The sequence below is a fragment of the Macrosteles quadrilineatus genome, unplaced genomic scaffold, assembly GCF_028750875.1.
Source record: "Macrosteles quadrilineatus isolate MER2022 unplaced genomic scaffold, UCM_ALF_1.0 Scaffold_9__3_contigs__length_116548681, whole genome shotgun sequence".
NCBI classification, from domain to species: Eukaryota; Metazoa; Arthropoda; class Insecta; order Hemiptera; family Cicadellidae; genus Macrosteles; species Macrosteles quadrilineatus.
Window position 1 is genome coordinate 88152428 of NW_026542602.1, and position 22369 is coordinate 88174796.

The window sequence follows — 22369 nt, forward strand, 5'->3', positions numbered from 1 at the left end:
CACCAGGGGACTTTGAGTCAAAAGTGTGCACAAGTTATTATTTAAAAACTTAGCCAAATTCCATGCACCGGGGGACTTTGAGTCAAAAGTGTGCACAAGTTATTATTTAAAAACTTAGCCAAATTCACTCACGGGGGGACTTTGAGTCAAAAGTGTGCACAAGTTATCATTTAAAAACTTAGCCAAATTCACGCACCAGGGGACTTTGAGTCAAAAGTGTGCACAAGTTATTATTTAAAAACTTAGCCAAATTCACTCACGGGGGGACTTTGAGAGTCAAAAGTGTGCACAAGTTATTATTTAAAAACTTAGCCAAATTCACGCACCAGGGGACTTTGAGTCAAAAGTGTGCACAAGTTATTATTTAAAAACTTAGCCAAATTCACTCACGGGGGGACTTTGAGTCAAAAGTGTGCACAAGTTATTATTTAAAAACTTAGCCAAATTCACGCACCAGGGGACTTTGAGTCAAAAGTGTGCACAAGTTATTATTTAAAAACTTAGCCAAATTCACTCACGGGGGGACTTTGAGTCAAAAGTGTGCACAAGTTATCATTTAAAAACTTAGCCAAATTCACGCACCAGGGGACTTTGAGTCAAAAGTGTGCACAAGTTATTATTTAAAAACTTAGCCAAATTCACTCACGGGGGGACTTTGAGTCAAAAGTGTGCACAAGTTATCATTTTAAAACTTAGCCAAATTCACGCACCAGGGGACTTTGAGTCAAAAGTGTGCACAAGTTATTATTTAAAAACTTAGCCAAATTCACTCACGGGGGGACTTTGAGAGTCAAAAGTGTGCACAAGTTATTATTTAAAAACTTAGCCAAATTCACGCACCAGGGGACTTTGAGTCAAAAGTGTGCACAAGTTATTATTTAAAAACTTAGCCAAATTCACTCACGGGGGGACTTTGAGTCAAAAGTGTGCACAAGTTATCATTTAAAAACTTAGCCAAATTCACGCACCAGGGGACTTTGAGTCAAAAGTGTGCACAAGTTATTATTTAAAAACTTAGCCGAATTATACTCACTATATAATTTTGTCAAGTCCCTTTTAACATAGGTAACACTCACTCTGTATATATGTAGACTCAGCATTCTGCTAAAAAGAGTTTTTATTTAAGATTTAGGATTTTGTTTGGATTTAGAAAATTTCAATTGCCAAATCCTATTGTATGAAATTGTTTTGAATATTAAAATATAAAATTCTGATTAAAATTATTATTTCTCATTAATTGAATTGTCAAAATGTAATTTCTACTATATAGAAGATGCCAACTTAGTTTTTTAGTTACATATATAAAAATGAAGACTACATGTCAACATTGTTTCGCATCGCTCTCCAAAAAAAGCAACCTTATTCGCCACTACAATTTAAAACATCAAATGAAGGTATGTAAACTGTGTGATTTAATGTGTGATAATAATGTGGCTCTAAAATCTCATATATTACAAAGTCACAAGACTTGTAATTTCTGTAAAAGAAATGTTGTTGGCCATTTTAAAAGACACGTAAATTCTTGTAACAAATGTCCATATACAATGATTAAATTTGTTGGTGAATCGATTAAAACTGAACTTAAAAGTACTCTTCAGTCTTGTCCTCTACCGATAAAATGGACTTTAGTAAGGAGAATCAAATTTATAAAATATACAATAGATCAAAATGGAAAATTAGTTAATGAGAAAGAATGTATTGCAGATTTCAGAAGCCTTACTATCCTAACCATTGAGAAGAGAGATTTAAAGCCTCAAATTGAAAATGCTCTTTTAAAGATTGACGCTTCCATGCACAAATATCAAGCCGAAGGCAGTGGATGGATTTATGACCATACTAAATATTGGCAGTTGCACGTTTACAAGTATAAGCCTCTAACTGCAAAGTCATATATCCCCACACCAAAAAGTATTCAATCAAAACATGCTGTTTTAAATATAAAAAATTCAGATAATAAATGCTTCCTTTGGTCAATTTTAGCAGCTTTACATCCAAGGAATGCTAAACATGCTAATAGAGTCTCTAGCTATGCACCCTATGAAAATCAGTTAAATATGACAAACATAAAGTATCCTGTTAAAATATCTGATATAGATAAATTTGAAAGACAAAATAATATAAGTGTTAATGTATTTGGAGTTGAAGACCGAAAATTTATATATCCATTAAGAAGAACCAAACTGAATAGTAACACTCATATAGATCTATTATTATTACAACAAGGTCGTAAATCACATTACTGTTTAATTCGTGATTTTGATAGGTTAATGCTACGGTCTACAAAACAAGACCACAAGAAGCATTTTTGCAAGTTTTGTTTACAACATTTTTACACCAAAGATAAATTAGAACGTCATATAACATATTGTAAGAACTTTGATGCACAAAGAGTGGAAATGTCTAAACAAAATACATTACAATTTAAAAATTATAAATATCAACTTAAAGCCCCATTTGTAATTTATGCAGATTTTGAATGTTTTATAAACTCTAACAACCATACTCCATCTGGATTTGCATTTGTCGTAGTAAAAGATTCTAAGATTATTTCTGAAGAGTTATATAGTGGCGAAAATGTTATGGATGTGTTTTTCGAAAGATTATTTGAGACTTATGACTTCATTAAAAGTCAAATGGCGATATATATTCCTCTTGTAATGACTCCTGAGCAAGAGGCATCTTTCCAAAACTCAACACATTGTCATATTTGTGAAAAGCCTCTATATTTTGATAGGGTACGAGAACATTGTCATTTAAATGGCCAATACCGTGGAGCTGCCCATAATGATTGTAATTTAAACTATAAAGTAACAAAGAAAATACCAGTATTCTTCCATAACTTGAAAAATTATGATGGACATTTAATAATGCAACACTTGGGAAAATATAATCGTAAATTAAATTGCATAGCCAAGGATATGGAAAAGTACCTTTCATTCTCAGTTGATGATTTAGTATTTTTGGATTCCTATAATTTTCTGTCCCTTCCATTATACAAATTAGCTTCCAATTTAAATACATTTAGATTCATAGACAATCCACTACTACAACGTAAAGGCGTATTTCCCTATGAATACATGACAGGACCAGATAAGTTTGCAGAGTCTCTACCTCCAATTGAAAATTTTTACAGTACTTTAACTAAAGAACATATCTCTCCCATCGAATATGAACATGCAAAACATGTCTGGACCCATTTTAATATAAACAATTTACAAGAATATCATGATTTATATCTTAAAACAGATGTATTGCTACTAGCTGATGTATTTGAGACATTTAGAGACCTGTGTTTAAAGGATTACAAACTTGACCCCGTACATATGTATTCACTCCCTGGATTAACATGGGAGGCCTGTCTTAGAATGACCGGTATAAAATTACAATTATTTCAAGATATTGACATGCATTTGTTCATAGAAAGTGCAATCAGAGGAGGAGTCAGTATGATTTCCACACGTTACGCTAAAGCCAATAATAAATATATGGGCGAACATTATGATCCCTATCAAGAAAGTGTGTATTTAATATATTTAGATTGTAACTCGCTATACTCCACAGCTATGTGTGAGACACTACCCGTGGATGGATTTCGTTGGACGAATGAGATAGACTACAAAATATACAAAAACAATCAAAATTATGAGTTTGGATATATTTTAGAAGTTGATTTAAAATATGATAAAAGCTTACATGATTTACATAATGATTATCCATTAGCACCTGAGAAAATGAATGGCAAATTAATACCTAATTTAAATGACAAAACTAAATATATTTTACATTATAAAGCATTACAAAAATATGAGGAATTGGGTTTGGTTGTTATAAAATACCATAGAATTTTAAAATTTAGACAGTCCAAATGGCTTGCACCCTATATTAATTTTAATATTGAAAAACGCAAATGTGCTAAAAATGATTTCGAAAAAGACTTTTACAAATTGCTAAATAATAGTCTCTTTGGTCGAACAATTATGAACCAACGCAAGTTTCGTGATATATATCTCAAGGATGAGTCACTATTAACAAAATATGTTACTAATCCAAGGTTTGATTGTAGCAAAAAGTTTGATAACAATTTACATGCTATACATTTAAATAAATTAGTTGTAAAGTTTAATAAACCAATATATTTGGGAATGACCATTTTGGATATTAGTAAAGTAATAATGTATGATTTCCACTATAATTATATGTCAAAATTTAAGAATAAAAGATTTCTAATGACAGATACAGATTCATTAATGTATGCTATAGTTACAGAGGACTTTTACAAGGAAATAGAATGTGACTTACACTATTTTGATACCTCTGGATATAGTAAAGACCATTTCTTATACTCTGATAAAAATAAAAAAGTCACTGGCAAGTTTAAAGACGAATTAGATGGTCATATTATGTATGAATATTGTGGTTTAAGACCAAAGTTATATTCTTATATTCCTCTAAAATGGTTATATGAAGAAGACAAACAAGCTTTAGAGGTGAAGAAAGCTAAAGGAGCTGATGGTGCTACAGTTAAACATCTCCTTAGACATCAACATTATTTGAACTGTCTTGCCACTGGGCAAGATTACTATGAGAATGTGACAAGAATTAAATCTACAAATCATCATCTTCAAACCTTAACTATGAATAAGAAAGTACTATCGTTTGACGATGACAAGAGGTTTATTCTGGGAGATGGTATCAATACTCTTGCACTTGGTCATTATAAAATTGATCAAACATAAATCTATATTTGCCATTATTCTTTGACCTTTCTTTGTCTATTACAAAAAAGCCATATTTAGTTTTATCCCAACATTGATGACAGAGATTTCTAAATTGGTTAAATGAAAAATCATTACCAACATGATTGTTATATACATGTTTTAAATTCAAATCATCTTGTTTAAATAATATTAGGAAATTAACATTATCACGTAAATGTTTGTGTACTTTGCTGTAAGATTGACACAAGTAAAAACTATTAATATTTTTATGTCGACCCATTGAGAAAAATTGTGTAATATTTGGACTATTTATATCATCAAATACAACAACTGACTGTGATTTTACATCATTTGGTGTGATTTCACAGTCAGTAAACATGTGTAATTTCACTTCGTCACACAAACTAAATATTTCAATTATTTTTTTATATTTTTCTTGTTCTAAAGATTTTGATATTAAATATAGGTTTGTAAATTTTAATCCTTCCTTTCTTACAATTAAATTATAAATTACAACCGTTTTCCCACTTCCACTGGGACCACAAATAACACATCGAATATTGGTAGGAAAAAGACCCAACTTCTTTGGAATATTTTCCTTAGTATGTACTATTTTAAATTTGTGTTTTTGTTGAATAAAAGACATTTTTTATATAATAAAAATGGTAAAAAATAATAAGAAAACATGTAAAAAGGGCAAAGGTTTATTCCTAAAGCCTTACAGGGGTCGAGGGTTATTGAATACTCTTATAAATAACCTTCCATTTCCACTTCACATACCATCATATCGGTACTGTGGACCTGGAACGAATATACGTGAGAATTTAGCTAAAAATGTACCTCCAAAAAATAAACTAGACTCTTATTGTAAAGAGCATGACATATTCTACATGAATAATCCCGATACCGCTGCTCGGAACAAAGCAGACATGAGATTAGCAGACTTAGCTTGGACTAGAGTAACGGCCAAGGATGCAAATCTTGCTGAAAGAGCTGCAGCTTATGCGGTGACAAATTTGATGAAGGCAAAAGCAAAGATGGGAATGGGATTAAAATTTAATAAAAAATATGGACAACTACCAGCTGTTAGAGGCCGCAAAAGACGTGCCTCACTTCCGGGGGGTGTACCTAAAAAACGAGCTAAAAAATCTAACACCAAGAGTAAAAGAGTGCGGAATAGTTAATTTAGACAGTTCATCTGGCACACATTGGACAGCATATCGTAAAAATAAAGATATTGTAATTTATTTTGACCCATTTGGAATCCAACCTCCAAAAGAAGTAATTAAATATTTTGAGGGACATAAAATCTTCTATACTACTGATCAAATACAAGATTTAAATAGTTCCATTTGTGGAATTTTATGTTTATCATTCATAAAAAATTTTTGTTTATAAAAATGGATTCATTTACTATAGCATTTTCGGGTACAGAGCCAGAGCTTAAGTCAGTGTTCTTTCCTCCCATTGAATTAAATGATGATTATGTAATTGGATTAGTAGATTTTCAAAGTTATAATTCTATATTTAATGTTAAAAAACCACTAAATACTTTAACATATTACAAAGTAGAGAAAATAACATTACCAAAGGGAGAGATCTTAGTTGATGATTTAAACCAATTATTAAATGGTAAACTTAAAGTTATAATAGATAAAAATGGAGAAGCATTAATTAATACTAAATCCAAACTTTTATTTAAAGGGCTTATTCCAAAATTAAATCAACTTAAAGGCAACAAATTAACCATTGGAGAAGGTGATGATGTTTTCTATTATGACCACAATGCTCCAGTTACAATAGAAATTTCTGAAGGAACATATGAGGTGGTTGAGCTTGCAAAGGAAATTCAAAAGCAAATTCCAAACTTTTTCCTTACAGCTAATAATAAAACTATGAAAGCGACATTACTTTCTAGCCATGTGTTTGATTTTACAAAACCATGTTTAGGGTCTGTTTTATTGGGATTTAAAGGTGTTTCTACTCCTGGTGTTCAGTTTGAATCTACAAATAAAATAAACATTAATAATGTAAATGTGATTAGAGTAAAATGTAATATTGCAAACGGGTCCTATTTAAACGGAAACAAATCACACACCATACATAGCTTTTATCCAGAAGCTCCTCCTGGCTACAAAATTATCGAAGTTCCAAGAAATATTATATATTTTCCTGTAAATAAGAGAAGTTTAGATGTTGTCAGTATTACATTTGCCGATCAGCACGACAAGGCAATTGACTTTAACGGAGAAGAAACTACAATTACTTGTCATATAAAAAAGATATGAGAATTTATAAGAATTTATCTATAAGTGCACAAAATGCTAGGTTCCTAAAGTCAATAGGACTAAAGTTAAATTTTTCTATTAATAAAAATGGAAGATTTTCTAGACGTTACAGGGAAATCCCAATTCGACGATAGTGTGGTTAAAATTACAAATCACTCCTATGTTCCCCACAACACTTTGGCAATAAATAATTCTGATGAAATTCGAATATGTATTAATAATCAAGATTTGCTAACTCTACCATGTAGGAGTTATCTGTATATTAAGGGAGAAATTGAAAATCATGATAAAGGTCATTTTATAAATAATGCATTTGCGTTCTTATTTGATGAAATTAGATATGAAGTTGCAGGTAAAGAAATAGACATTGTAAGAAACCCAGGAATTTCTAGTCTTATGAAAATATTGAGCTCTTACAATAAAACTACTAAATTGTCAAATGTAGCATTTGATTCTGACACAAATTTAAAAGAGTTCCATAAAGGTGGCAAGTTTAGTACATGTTTGCCATTAGAGCTGTTAATGGGTGTATTCGAGGACTTTAATAAGGTATTAGTAAATGTCAAACAAGAATTGGTGTTGAAAAGATCCAAAAATGATTTGAATTGTATATTAACAACCGCTAGTGCTCCAGCCAGTGGCACTGCTGATACGATTCCTAAAATTACACTTAACTCAATTCAATGGGTGATGCCACACGTGATACCATCAGATGGGGAAAAGTTACAATTACAAAAGATGTTATTGCAAAATAAAAATTTGCAAATTGCATTTAGAAGTTTAGAGTTGCATGAACTTCCATCATATCCCAATACTACAAGACATACATGGTCAGTAAAGACATCTTCCAGTTTGGAGAAGCCTAGGTATATTATATTTGGTTTCCAAACAGCTAGGGATAATAGTGCACGAAAAAGAACTGATGAATTTGATCACTGTAAATTAAAAAATCTCAAAGTATTTCTAAACTCTGAATATTATCCTTATAGTGATTTAAATCTCGACTTTGAAAATGGAGATGTCTCTAAAGCTTATGAGATGTTTATGAGATTTAGAGAGACTTACTATAATACTATCCCAGATCCTATGATTAGTAGGGCTGAGTTTATGAAGAAATATCCACTAATTGTAATAGACTGTTCTAGACAGAACGAAACAGTGAAGGAAGGAATTGTTGATATTAAATTAGAGATTGAAACTGCAGAAAATGTGCCAGCAAATACATCTGCATATTGTTTGATAATACATGATAAAGTGTTTGAGTACAATCCTTTGTCAAATGAGATAAATAAAATGTAAATAAAAGATGAAAAACATTCAACAAGAATTGGTTGACTCTGCAAATCAAATACGAGAGAAATATAGAGCTTTAAAACGTGGCAAGTTTCTAGAGGCTGAAGAGAGGTTTCAAACATTCCAACCTTTAATAGAGCCATTACAAGAATTAAAAAAAATCGCCAAAACAGAGAGGCCTCGAATGGAGATTCTCCCAATGACTCCATCTAGAATACCAATAATACCAAGATTGCAACCATTACAACAATCTACTCCACAGAAATTAGATTTTGGTCTTTTAGCATCAGACTATTTAGGAAATTACCTCAGTAAAAGTAGTATGACAGACACTACATATGGTATTAGACGAGAAGCAAATAAATTTTTTATTGGAAATAAGGAAGTTGATATTGCCAATGATGATGTTACAATTGCAAATAAAACCTACAAGGGGACAAAAGGTTTGTGGCAATTGTTAACTTTAAAAGAACCTGAGGATTATACTCCGGCTGATTTGCAAAATTATAAAGAAATTTTGGAAGCTACAAATGGACATTTAAAGAGTTACAAAGATGGTGCACCAATTTCAAGTAATAGACATACTAAATATCTTAATATAATTAAACCTCTTTTTAAATCTGTTGGTGAAGGTTTGAGACAAGTGACTGGTAATAAAATAGACTATATTTATTGGGATGATCCTAATGAGCTTGTAGATAGGTTAAGACTTCTTTGGCTAAGTCGCCAAGCCGGTAACTCAGGAGTGGATAATGAAATAGATTCCATTATTGAGGAATTAAGAGAAAGTGGAATTATTTATTAAATAAAAATATGTTTATAGATAAATTTTATCGTTTATATAATCCATATAATAAGCCTGCAGAACCCAGGGCTAGTAGTGAACCTACTTTAAATTTACAAGACGATAGTTGGAATGGTTTAAACCGTAAAATTGGTAGTGTTAAAGATGGAGAGTTTGTAGATGATGTATCAACTTTGGGACAGACATTAACTAGAAAAGGTGATGTCTTTTTACAAGGTAAAACTAAATATGAGTTTTTAGAATCTAAGAATAAAAATTGGAATGCTAAAAAACAGAAAATTACTAATGTGGGAAAGGGTGAAAGTTTAGATGATGTGCCCACTTTACAACAGACTTTAATACGAAAAAAAGATGGTACATTTGTACAAGACAATAATAATTATGAATTTTTAGAATCAGAGAATGGTGTTTGGAATGCTAAGAAACGGAAAATTACTAATGTAGAAAAGGGTGAAAGTTTAGATGATGTGCCCACTTTACAACAGACTTTAATACGAAAAGAAGATGGTAAATTTATACAAGACGATAATAATTATGAATTTTTAGAATCAGAGAATGGTGTTTGGAATGCAAAGAAACAGAAAATTAGTAATTTGATGGAAGGTACAGATAGTAAAGATGCTGTGAATGTTTCACAAGTTCCAAAAATGGAAGCAGGCTATTGGAATTTTAATAATAAAAGGTTAGTACGTGTTAAACCTGCCATTGATGACACTGACTGTGTTACAAAAGAACAGACTATAACTTATAATAAAAAACTATATTGTTGGGATGCCAAAAATCAATTTATAAGAAATCTACCAGAGGGGAAACATTTGGATGATATTTGTCTAATGTCACAAGCTATGCGTTATGATGGATCGAAATTTGTGTATGGAGAAAAAAATTTTAATTTGATGGAATACAATCCTGATTTATTAGTTGCTGACCCCACATCTTTGAGTGGATTTAAGTATATAGATAATAGACCATATATACCAGAAAACTATGTATTTAAAAGAATGGAAGATAATCTATTGATTGGGGCTAATGGTGATGTATTTAGAGTTACAGGAAAGGATGATGTTATAAAAAATGAATGAAATTGCATACGAACTTCATAAACCTGCAAGAAAGAATTTCATAAGAAGGTCTTTCAAAGTATTAGGTATAAATGAAACCGTACAAATAGATTTAATTGATATGCAAAACTATGCTAGAGAAAATTCTGGCAATAAATATATTTTAACTTTAATAGATACATTTTCTAAAAAAGCTTATGCTGCTCCACTAAAGAATAAGACAGGGTTAGTGGTTACAGAAGCCATTAAAACCATTCTACCAAAGGGGGTTAAAAACATTCAATCTGACAATGGAAAAGAATTTTTTAATCAATATTTTAACAAACTAATGAAAAAATTAAATATTAATCACTATCACACATTTTCTACAACTAAGGCTGCAATTGTGGAGAGGTTTCAGAGAACTTTAAAGAATTGGTTATATAGGGAATTTAGTGCTCAGGGGAGTTATAAATGGTTGGATTTACTTCCAAAGTTAATTCGAAAATATAATAATAAGGTGCATAGATCTATAGGAATGAAGCCTAACCAAGTGAATGTTAAGAATAGTAAATATGTGCATGAGAGGTTGACTTCTAAAGTAGTGCAAGTTAAAAAGCCAAGATATAAGGTAGGTGATAGCGTAAGGATTTCCAAGTATAAACATGTTTTTAGTAAAGGTTATACTCCAAATTGGACAGGGGAACTATTTACAATAGCAGAAGTTAAGAATACAAAGCCTGTGACTTATATCTTGAAAGATGAAAATGGCAATATAATCAGGGGAGGCTTCTATACAGAGGAGTTGTTAAAGACCAAGTATAAGGACATGTATTTGGTAGAGAAGGTAATTAGGAGAAAGGGTGATTCGTTGTATGTCAAATGGCTTGGGTTCCCAAGTAGCCAGAACTCATGGATTTCCACTAAGGATGTCCAAGGGAGCGCGTCATAAGCCGGGAGCGCGCCCGAGTTCGCGTGCCGAGAGCCGGGTCTTTAAAAAAGTGGCCAAAAAAATTAGCCATATTCCAGACGTGTTTTTCAGTATTAAAAAAGTAGAAAATTTATATAGGGGTGTATAGGTCGAGAGCTGGGTCTTTAAAAAAGTGGCCAAAAAAATGAGCCACTCATTTTTCTCATTTTTCCCCTATAAAAAGTGCCCTAAAAGTGCCTCTAAAACGCCGAAAGTGGGGTATCTTTGTCCTATTATATCTACTTTGATATGTTGTTACTAGAGGCTGAAGATGAGTTTTGATGTAAACTTGAAATATACCTCGACATTTTTTAGTAAATTGTGATTAATTTATTTTAGTGATGAGTAACCGACAACCTAAGAATAACCTTAAATAAAATTCAAATAAAGGGCCAAAAATAACAATTTTTATTTGCACAAAGTTTAAAGTGGCCGAGTTATGATATGTTAAAGATAAAAGTTAAAAACAGACAACAAACCTTCAATAACCTTTCATTGTTTACCAACTTTGATACTGCAAGAGTAAATTATTTTGTTACCTATTTCAAATTAAATTATTTAACACGAACTAACAAGTTCTTCGGTAGTATAGTGGTCAGTATCCCCGCCTGTCACGCGGGAGACCCGGGTTCGATTCCCGGCCGGAGAGGAAACTTTTTTTCGTTCAAAGATTGAAATATTGTTTTGGAATTTACTTAAATCATAAACAACCTTTCTTTTTCCGATTATATTTTTCAGCAAATCTTGGTTTATCCATAGGTGTTAAAATGGTATTGGCCCATGTGTTAAATATTTCAAATTTAATTATTTAACTCAAGACACAGAATATATACTACTCTCAAGATAACAAGTTCTTCGGTAGTATAGTGGTCAGTATCCCCGCCTGTCACGCGGGAGACCCGGGTTCGATTCCCGGCCGGAGAGGAAACTTTTTTCACTTAAAGATACTGTAATAGAATAATTGTGTACACATTTTCACTTTGCTATTATATTTGGCAGCAAATCTTGGATTATGCACAGGAGGAGTTTTTTAATGGTACAGTAAAGGTCGATGCAAGTTAAGAACACCAAAAATTTCAACTTTTAACATTAACTTATCCCTGACTTAAAATTCCATTGATTAAAACCATCATTAGTACCTAAATGCAAGAAGGCCTACCCGAGTGTAGTCAATACTTAACAAAAATTACAAAGCTTTTTAACAAGAAAAACGGAATAGCCGTGGATTGGATATGGACAGAATAAATTAATGAACAAATAATATTTAAATTTCACATTACAACTTAAAATATTGGTAGCTAGAAAATTAAATATACATAAAAACAGCACTTCAGTAAGGTTACTAAAGGTTACAGTTGGTCCGTACTAAAAAGGTTACTCTGTTATTTCTTTTTCCCCAGTCCCATTTAATTCTTTTTTTCAATTTAGGTGTAATTTTAAAGCGTATGCTTATGGTCTAGTGGAGGGGTGAAAGGAAATTAATAAAAATTTAATTTAGGGCTTCGTCTCCTAAAGTTTGATTTATTTCTAGAGTTCATTTTCAAAGATCCAGTGATGCTGACCTACTTTCATAATAGGTAAAGTAATTGTAATTAGGTTATTATAACTTGCTGATTCTTCAGTTTCTAACCCGAAAGAGGTAGGTAAAACCTTGGACTATTGGATACAGTTGTTGTATTAATAGTCAAAGGTAAAACTTAATGGTATGGATCTACAATGATCAAATTTAACTATTGTAAATTAGTAGATTTTAAACACATAACTGCCTATTAACCGTTTTGCCTTGAAAACAAGCTTTGTATTCAATTAAAATGCGCAATTTGAGTATGAGTCCAGACGTTATTTATATTTATTTATTTATTATTTAATAAATTACCATCTTGTGTTTCTATTTCGTTTATGGTGGAGGTAATAATCTGATTTGAAACGTTAACCGCGTAACCATACACAAACTGTTGTGAAAAATAAATACAAAATATAGCGGGGATAGAAACCAAGAGACTACCTAATAAAAAATAGAATGATTAAACGAATTTTTGTTGTCTCGAACAAAATTGATACCGCACACAACAACTGAACAAAAGTAGTAGGAGGTTTTGTAAACAATTAAGTCACTGGCAGAAGACTACATTGGATTAATTTAATACAATTAATTTGCTTCCAAATCGAGTATCCTTTCGTTTTCAAATCAATAAATAAAGATAAGACATTAACTTCAGTGTATGTTTAATCTATATGCTTCAATCAATACATCCTCCGAACCGTCTTTTTTGGCAATTGATAACGATGCTATATATTCAAGGGAGAACGATTTATCAATGTCAAAACCGTGTTGTATATACCTCACATTGTCATCATAAACAACTCCTTGATAAGCATTTTACGTGTTGGTGTTCATGCAAAATATTTTAAGTTATTTTGCTAAAATTTTACATTGTTATAATATTACAATGATTTTATTTCTGATAAACTTTTCCTTTGAGATTTAAAAGAATGCGAAAGATGTTATCCCAGCTGAAGAAATAAACACATCTATCTGGCGTATAACCTTACCTCATGTCGTGATAAAAAAATTATTTACTTGCAAAATGCGTTACAAGTTTCGTATATTATTTCATTAGTGCAGTGAATAACAGATAGGTTACCGCAGCAGTTTTTATCCGTGTTATTATTTACGTAGTAAAATCTTTCTGTGTAAATACGAACATTTATTTATAAATTGTGTGTTTATATGATGGATGTCTTGTGTTTTTTCAATACTATAGAGGGTTTATAGCTCTCGTCTTCACATGGGGTTGTCATGGGAATAGTGCAGTAAACAACCGTACCGAGCGCTGCTGTCGCCAGGTTTTGTATCCAGGTAAACCTTTAAAAGGTAAGCAAACACGATTGTCTACTTTTATTAGTTAGAAGAAAACTTTGTTTTCTAAACTAAGACCAGCAAAGCAGTGCATTTATTTGTATTATACTGAAGTAAGTCACTTACACATGGGGCTGTATATTTAATTCGATATGAAATCAATGCCACGATGCGACCATGAAACCATGTTTTAATTACACTATAATTCCACTTTTAATTTAATTTACACAAGTCTCAATCCTAGATTAGGGTTAAGTTTGTTAATCTAGTATTAACCATTTCATAAAAATACTGGTAGACAACAACATGACTTGCTCACGGCAAAAAGAAAATTGTACTGTGAAATTTCGTCACTGTTTATAATTTATTGTCAATTTTGATTAAATATACGTTCACTACATCCAATTTAAAACAAATTTATGTTTTAAGACAGGGATGAAATATTTTAGTAGATTTCATCTTCAACTCTTTTTAAAGAGAATAAAAATACAAATCTTTATAAAAAGTTAGAAGTTTAGGTCTAAATGTCCGAAATAAGCTTAACTATTTCAGCCCGTACATATGTAAAAGAATTGCGCTTTTGGAAAGTAGTTGTTATATGATAATAAGAAGCCATTAGCTACATCTCTAAATTATAATAATTAGTATAAAGTAATTTCCCCAAATCGTAATAAGGAGCTTGATAGCTACTTCCCTAAATCATAATTAGTAGCTTGATAGCTACTTACTTAAATACTGTAGTAATAATTATCTTGATAGCTACGGTAGAAATCAAGACCAAGCCAAGGGCGTACCCAGGATCAAAATTAGGGGGGGGGGCAAGAGCATACTTGAAACAGGGGTTGCTGGGAACCCCCAGGAAAATTTTAAAAACAATATGCTGAAATTAGAGTTTTTACTGCTATTTTGATACATTAAAATAACAAACCTAGCTCGATAATCCAGTGTTTATTCAGCGGCTTTATGTCCGTCAATGGGGCCAGGTTATGCTGCTTAGCTTTACAAATACACATTTAACTGTATTTTTTGTGTCCATGCCAATTTTTCACATCCATTCATAACACCTGAAATATATGGTTAACTATTTTGAAGAATGCCTGATAACGTATGCCGTAAGAGCAATTTTGTTTGTTACATTATTGTTGAAGGCAAATGAAAAAAAAAATAATTTCACAAAAAATAGGTTTATATTAGTTCATTATACTACACGAAGTTGTTAGTTTATACATAGTGCAAGAAATTGGTCTGTTTATTACTACTGTTGCAATTTTAATTTTATTGAAGAATAACTGAGATACTAATGAAAAATTCATAACATGTACCAAAAAAATCAATAAATAATCCGTAAACTATCTTACTAATCTTTTCTCATACTAATAGAATCTCAATTTCTTATACCTCAACCTGGCTTGTGGGGGCTAGCTGCCCCCCTGCCCCTCTCTGGGTACGTCCATGATTAAGACCTAGGTATCTTACCACTGCAGTACTGTATTTTGTTTTAAGGTTAGAAGATACAAACAGTTCGTTAAGATTAAAATTTAGGTCCAAATGTACTCTTTGATCACTTACAGATTTTAATACAATTAGTAGGCTACAGTATAAAACGTGTTTAAACCACATTTATATGCAACAATTGGCGAACGGGCTTGATTCCGCAGTGGGAATGATGGTTGGAGGATTAACCCAGGATTTAAATTTTTATTCATTTCCTAAATCGTCTGACATTGAAAATTGATTGAGATTTGATCAAGCTTAAAAATCCAGTGTGCTGTATAATTCATTACGACTGTTGGTATAGGACATATGGAGAAGCCTAGTTTTAGATATACAGTATACAGAGTGAAACAGCGCAGTACGTTGACCCTCTTTAGTAAGAACAATTTAATTAATGTAGTTTTCTACGCTATCTTCACAAACGTTGAACTTTTAAATTTCTTGTTAAGCTTAAAAGTCACACAAAGTGTGTGTCTCTCGTAGCACCAAACCTAAATACTCCTTAATTAATCGTTATTATTATGCCAGACGTGGCTTTGTAGAATTTAGTTATACGTTGAACTTGTTAGGATAAACCCCAATAAATCAGTTGTAAATTCGCATGGTGTGCTGGTTTGCTGCAACGGGGGCTTTTCTATTTTTGTGTCTGTTTTACCCAGGAACTAACAGAAGTTAAATATAAAGCTTAGCCCTTGAACTGAAAAATGCTCTTAGTAGTTAATAGAATACTTACGTAGTATGCTTTCGAATATCGATGAAACATAATGGTGTAGGTGTGATCTTCAATTAAAGATGAGTGGATTTTATGTCGGTAGGAGGTAGACGCATTGTCTTAAATGAGTTGTTCTGTTACTTTTAAGAAAGACCCAAACCTTTATACTGATGTCGGGAAAAGTTGTTAACTAATGTAAAATCCCTATTAGGTATTGCCTGTCCTCGGTTAGATTATTACAAATTTATGTATACACGACCATACAATCACAGCCATTTTGACAGATAGGTACGTTTTTGTTTAATTTTAGTACAACTTTATTTTTTTTTCAGGCCTTTACAATGATGTTCAAACGACACATGGTTGACGAGCACAAACCAGCGCCTGTAGTGACGACACCTATGATAAACCGAGCAGAGACACTGAAGAGATTGAAAAAAGAGTTAAACTTCAAAATTGTAAAACCAATTGTTACGGTTCCAACAGTAGCTGACAAGATTCTCCATCAAAGTCGTCAGCCGCGTTCGCAGTATTACTTCACGTCTGGAAGAAAAGTAGACCCTGACAAACTACAAGAAGTAGCGAGTGAAAGACCAGCCTATATACTTCCCAATATACCTCCTGTAGGGATCCCATACAGTGTGATCAAACGAGCTGAAAAGGAAAAGCTAAAAGAAAAGGAAAAGCACTTGAGTGTAATTGATAAACCATCTGGAAGGTCGAGGATTATGGAGAATTTCACGGAGAGAGTGTATGTCCCACCAAATGAAAAGTTAAAGGTTAAAACAAAGATGAAGATGGACGAAGCATATCTTTCCGTTGTTAAGGGACGGCCAATCAAGTGTAAATTTTCATTGAGAAGCTATGTGGAAGAGATTAGAGAAATATTACACACGAAATTGAAGACTGGATACCTTCAGGACGAAGTGTATCTCATCGACGAACAACACCGTAACGAAAAGAAGAGAATCGAAGACCTGACAAATCTCTTTAAAAACTATTACACTTCCTTTAAAGAGTTTGAAGCCCAAGACCACGAAGAATGGCTGCAAATACGTAGAAAAGCAGACAGAATGACTCGAGAAACCACGGAGATGAGAGTGGAACTGAAAAGCCTTATGAAAGAACTGAGTCAGATTCGTTGCAATCTTTACGTGCTTGAAGAGAATTGGAGGAACTGTAAACTTTGCCAGTTGTTCTTACACCAAATAAGCCCTCTCTCGTGGCAGAAAGAACATCCCTTGACCGACAAAGAGGGCAACGAGATAGAAAACATCAACGAAATGTTTGATAGGTATAAATTGGACACTGAAGGATCCGTGCAGTCTTTAAACGACCTGATAGAAATCTTCCAAGAGGACATCGCTGCTGAAAAAGGACCTCCAGAATTATACTTCACTGATCCATGGCAGGTCAGATTAGTGTTTAGAGATATGGAACTTCAACATTTAAGCTCCCTTCTGATCATCGAGGGAATCCGAAAACCGAAAGATATCATGGTACAAGGATTGAAAGACGTCAAAAAGTACTTCGACTCTGAAATAGAAGCTATTGAGGAGCAACTCGAGATAGCTGAAAAGCAAATTGGACAAGAGGAACAGAGGGCGAACATGTTGGAAGAAGTTGCAAAGGACTTGCTCAACACAGATTTGAAAGACTTAGTTTCTTCAGAGGCTGTTATCCTAACACACGTTTACGTTGACCACGCCTACGAAGAATGCGTAGCAGCCGGAGAAACTGACATGACAACCCTTCAGACTCTAACAGCTTTGAAACTACTCTACGAAGATCTCATGATGAAGTTGGACTCTCTTCCTAGTGATATCGTGAGAGAAGCTGAGGAGACTGTACACAGCAGGAATGCCTTGGCTCTTGAGAAAGCACATCAAGCGAGAAGACAAGTAGCCGTCTTGGACAATCTGACGAGAAGTATGAAACGAGCGCTTGACAAACCTTTCGTGAAGCACGGCAAGCCTCTAATGTGGAGATCTAAGCCACCCAGTCCGACCTTTAGACGACACAAACCCTCAGAAGAATACTCGCCAAAGGAGTTGGAGTACTTGACACACTTCACAGACTATTGCAAATACGACGATGAAGAAGCGGTCAAATTGTTCTTTCCTCTGGGAACGTAAACAAGATGAAAATTAATATTCGAGTGTTGTTAATTCTTTGGTAAAAGCATAATAAATAAATTTTTGTTAAAACTAATTTGATTTAAATACATTATACTTTTACAGCGTCAACTGTATGATTATATTAATTAAATTTTAAACGACATAAGGTGAAAATTGTCTTAATATTACAGTACTTAAATTGTAAGAGCCAAAAGAGCTTTTGAAATTAATTGTAATAAAACTAGCCTATGTCATTTTTTTGTGGTGAGATTTCCAATGTGTGGTTGACCGTCTTCAGTAAGATATACCCCAATTTTAAATCAATATTGAAATGTTAGCTACAATGGAAGATAAATACAACTTGGAAGAAAAATGATCCATTCAACACACGCAATTGCGTGTCAGATCTGGCAGAGGTTTGGTTCCCAAGACGATGGGTGGGAGCAGTAATATGGAAATAATATTCTTCCATCAAAAATATCCATACGGTGTTTGCTGTAAAACACTATTAGACAGTGCTGATATATCAGCGTCGTATTTTAATTGGAATATGACTGTATAACGAGTTTTGAATACATCACTTGCTAGCATGGATCATAAACATAAACAAATTACGTTTTTGGCCCGAAAATAAACATTATTTAACATTGCTTAAATGGAACTGCCAGAACATATGTTCAATGCTATTACTAGAGGATTCGGGCCAACGACGTCATTTGTTTATGTTTATGATCCATACCGGTATTTTTCTAGTAATCGTGCTTGCTAGTATTGTTACTAAGATCAGCTGTTTCTTTGTTCAGAACTATTTTCACCAGGATCCAGTTTCGAACATTAAAAACACTATTGAATTTTCTCATGATTAAACCGGCACCCGAAGCCAATGTTATACACTCATAAAGAGAAACTTTCAGCTATGTAAGACTTGCAATTGACATTTCCCACGTACAATATTGAACCAGAAGCCACGCGTTCCTGGCAATTATAGTATGTTGCAGACGACCTGACGGCGCTTCTGCACACTTCCAGCACGTGCCGGAGCCAACTTGGCCACCCTTCTCACGGGTAGCGAGGCCTTCTCACGAGAACCACCGTGAGATCTGACCGTGAGAATACTACGAGGGGGAGGTTTCTCAGCTACGAGAATTAGATTCAATCTAGTTTATTACTTGTTAAATCCTGTGCAATAAGAGTTAGGGGAAATTATGAGGGCTATTGGCGATTGAGGGTCAAGTAATTTACATTTGGTTCCCATGGAAAACTATTGATAGTTCGCTCTGAGAGGTTAAATTGTACTATTACATACGTGATACGTCAGTAGAATTTCCTAATGAACAGAATGAATTAAATTTAGAGTAAGACTCGTAATAAATTGTATGTCGTTCGTTAACCAACCTTGAAAACGATAAGTAATGAATGGTAGTATTTCCACCGAAATCCCTGCCAGTTTTCCAAAGACGTGGTAGTTTATATTGCTTCTGCTGAAATATCGGAAAGATTTGCCTTTGAAGAAAACTCCGATCAATCCAAAGCTTTAAATTTCCGAGTTTTATTATTAAAACGTAATCGATCAAAGCACTAAATCATATCCAAGCCTATCACAACTACTACATTGTTTCGTAAACTTAATACTGTACGTTTATTATTGGAGAACAAATTATCTCACTCTCTGATAGCTCCAACTCCTGATTGGGAGGTCGTGGTTTTAGAGAGCAAAGGAGTTAGACTGGCAGGAGAGGGATCTCCCATTTCAGCATCGTGCAGTAAAACGTACCTAAAACTAAAAAGCATCAAAAGACCTAGTTTCCATTGAAACTCATTTGTCTATATTTAAAATAAATACAGTAATAATTTTTTGTATTCGTCATAGTTTCTTAGTAGTAATTTAGAATTGACTTGTTGTGTAAAGCAGTTAACAACTGAAAACATGTTAAGAATGTTGTTATTTTATTTTGTTTGACTCCATTAAGGCGGGGACACACTTGTCATACACCCTTCCGATCCGACTCCGATCATACTGCGGTACGACTGTCGGAGAGGGGAATGGTACATAACATTGAACGCGGTTGTTCACACCTCTCCGACACGCGTCATGTCATACTCCGATCCTACTCCGATTTTGGTTCCGATCACGCACCGACACTGCAGTCTATTCGTTTGTCGGATGCAGGATGGGTTGTTTCTTAAAAATCGCCTTTATTCTTAAGATTTAAGAATAATGGTTTAAGATAAATATATGCCGATGCTTGATGTGAAATCTGTGCGTGCATACCTTCAATTTGAGACCTTAATCATGAAAATCGGACGGGTAGAAGAGCCAAACGAACTCGAGAGAGAAAACCCAATGTGCTTAATATATAAGATGGACACTTAAGTAAACCACCTAACTTTCTTTCCATACAGAATGAACCGAAATTCTTCGTTTTCCACTGCCCTTCAGAGATGTCTGACTTTCTTCCTCTTCATCTAGACAAACCGCCATCATGGCTGAATCCCGAATTCCAAAGTTTTTGAACATGTTTACCACCTTCTGCTGCACGTAGTTTACAAATCAGACTGGCAAGTGTTGATCGACCGGTGGAGGAAATCGGGCATGGGTCGGAAGCGTGTATGACATGTGTGTTCACCCTCTCCGATCCCGCACCGATCCTTCTGGAATCCCGCAAATCGGATCGTAGTAGGATCGGAAGAGTGTATGACAAGTGTGTCCCCGCCTTTTACTCACCTATACATGACGGTTCTTTTGTCGAGATAATGATCACTTTCGACTGTAGGTGTAGTAGTTTTTAAAACAAAAACTACAAAATGCTAAATTGATTTTTATTAACTCTGTGTTTGTTTATACCAGGTTTCGTTACTAAAAATAAAAAAAAACAAACTATTCAGTCAAACTCCAGCAATTCAAGGAACTTGAAGTGCCTTAGTTGTGGAGAGTGCAGTGCCAGGCATACGCGTACCAGGCACAGCTGTGATCATGACGTCATTGAGAAGTTGTGACGTAGACAAATTGTCAGCTGACACGCAACATGTGTGCGATAGACTCATAATGGTAGGCTTGAAATTCTAGCGACCTCAGCGTTGTCATTGATATAACATGGCATCCACTAATTTTATTAGAATAAGAGCCCACCTTTGTCACTCATTTTCTCATTAGGTCAAGTTAATCTATTTTACTCTACTTTCAATGCATCTTATTGATTTTAACGGATTCCAAAACAGAGATATTATCTCATTAAAAAGACATATACTTTTTTGTTTCTAGGTAGGTAAACCTATATCTTAAGGTCGCATCTACAACACCGAGCAACTCTATCATATTTAAAAGCCTTTGGTATTTAGAGGGATTCGAAGCAACACCTCCAAGGAAGAATTCCCGCACTTTAACCAATCTAACCAGTAACCACTGACAGTATTGGTTCCGTTTCAAGCTGAGAAAATATTAGAAGAAGTGAAGTAAGAATTGAACAAGTGCCAAGCTTGATTTTTCATTCAAGACACATAGCTAAAAAATTATGTAGGCCTATTAAATTTATGGATTCATCAGTTTAGGGAATTTTAATATACAATATCAATTTAAAAAGAAAAGACTATAACCAAATTGTCTCGAGTAATAATTAAAAGTTTTGATCACGGAACAAGTGTATGGTTGGTTGGTGTGTTTATGGTTCTGGGTGCATCAAGCATTTATCATGCGAAATATATGATTTTGGCTAAAAAACCAACGGGTGCTTTACATTATCACAGTTCAGTATTACAAGCTAGGCCCAAGGCTTAATAAAAAATAAGAATTCTCAAAAATTTATATCACTTAATTTTTTTATCAATAATTTATACTGCAACTACTGAGCTACTATATTCGTAATACATTAGAAATATTTTCCCGATGAAAATTGTTTTTTTATATCTGATGAGCAACACTTAGACAAAAATTGGAATGACATACTAAATATATTAAATTTAAGCGTGTTATCTTTATAATCTTTTATCTTAGTGTCCTTAACTTGTATTTAATCTTGGTGCAGAATTCCAAACACAAATAAAACTAATTTAAACAAATTTAACTAAAAACTTT

The 22369-nt window shown here is 33.4% G+C and overlaps 1 protein-coding gene and 2 non-coding genes across 3 annotated transcripts; all 3 read left to right on the plus strand.

Annotated features, from left to right (window-relative positions):
* Positions 1 to 11691: 11691 nt before the first annotated feature.
* On the plus strand, positions 11692 to 11763 carry Trnad-guc (transfer RNA aspartic acid (anticodon GUC)). The gene has a single exon. It is a non-coding gene; the product is annotated as a tRNA-Asp (tRNA).
* Positions 11764 to 11966: 203 nt separating this feature from the next.
* On the plus strand, positions 11967 to 12038 carry Trnad-guc (transfer RNA aspartic acid (anticodon GUC)). The gene has a single exon. It is a non-coding gene; the product is annotated as a tRNA-Asp (tRNA).
* A 1830-nt stretch (positions 12039 to 13868) lies between these two features.
* On the plus strand, positions 13869 to 18359 carry LOC129003393 (cilia- and flagella-associated protein 100-like). The gene is made up of 2 exons (XM_054431685.1): positions 13869 to 13989; positions 16513 to 18359. Exon 2 carries the CDS (start codon positions 16522 to 16524, stop codon positions 18313 to 18315), a length of 1794 nt encoding a protein of 597 aa, XP_054287660.1. The 5' UTR covers positions 13869 to 13989; positions 16513 to 16521; the 3' UTR covers positions 18316 to 18359.
* Positions 18360 to 22369: the final 4010 nt, after the last annotated feature.

Excerpts from the sequence above, each read along its gene's own strand:
- LOC129003393 (XM_054431685.1), top strand. The coding sequence starts at position 16,522 with ATGATGTTCAAACGACACATGGTTGACGAGCACAAACCAGCGCCTGTA.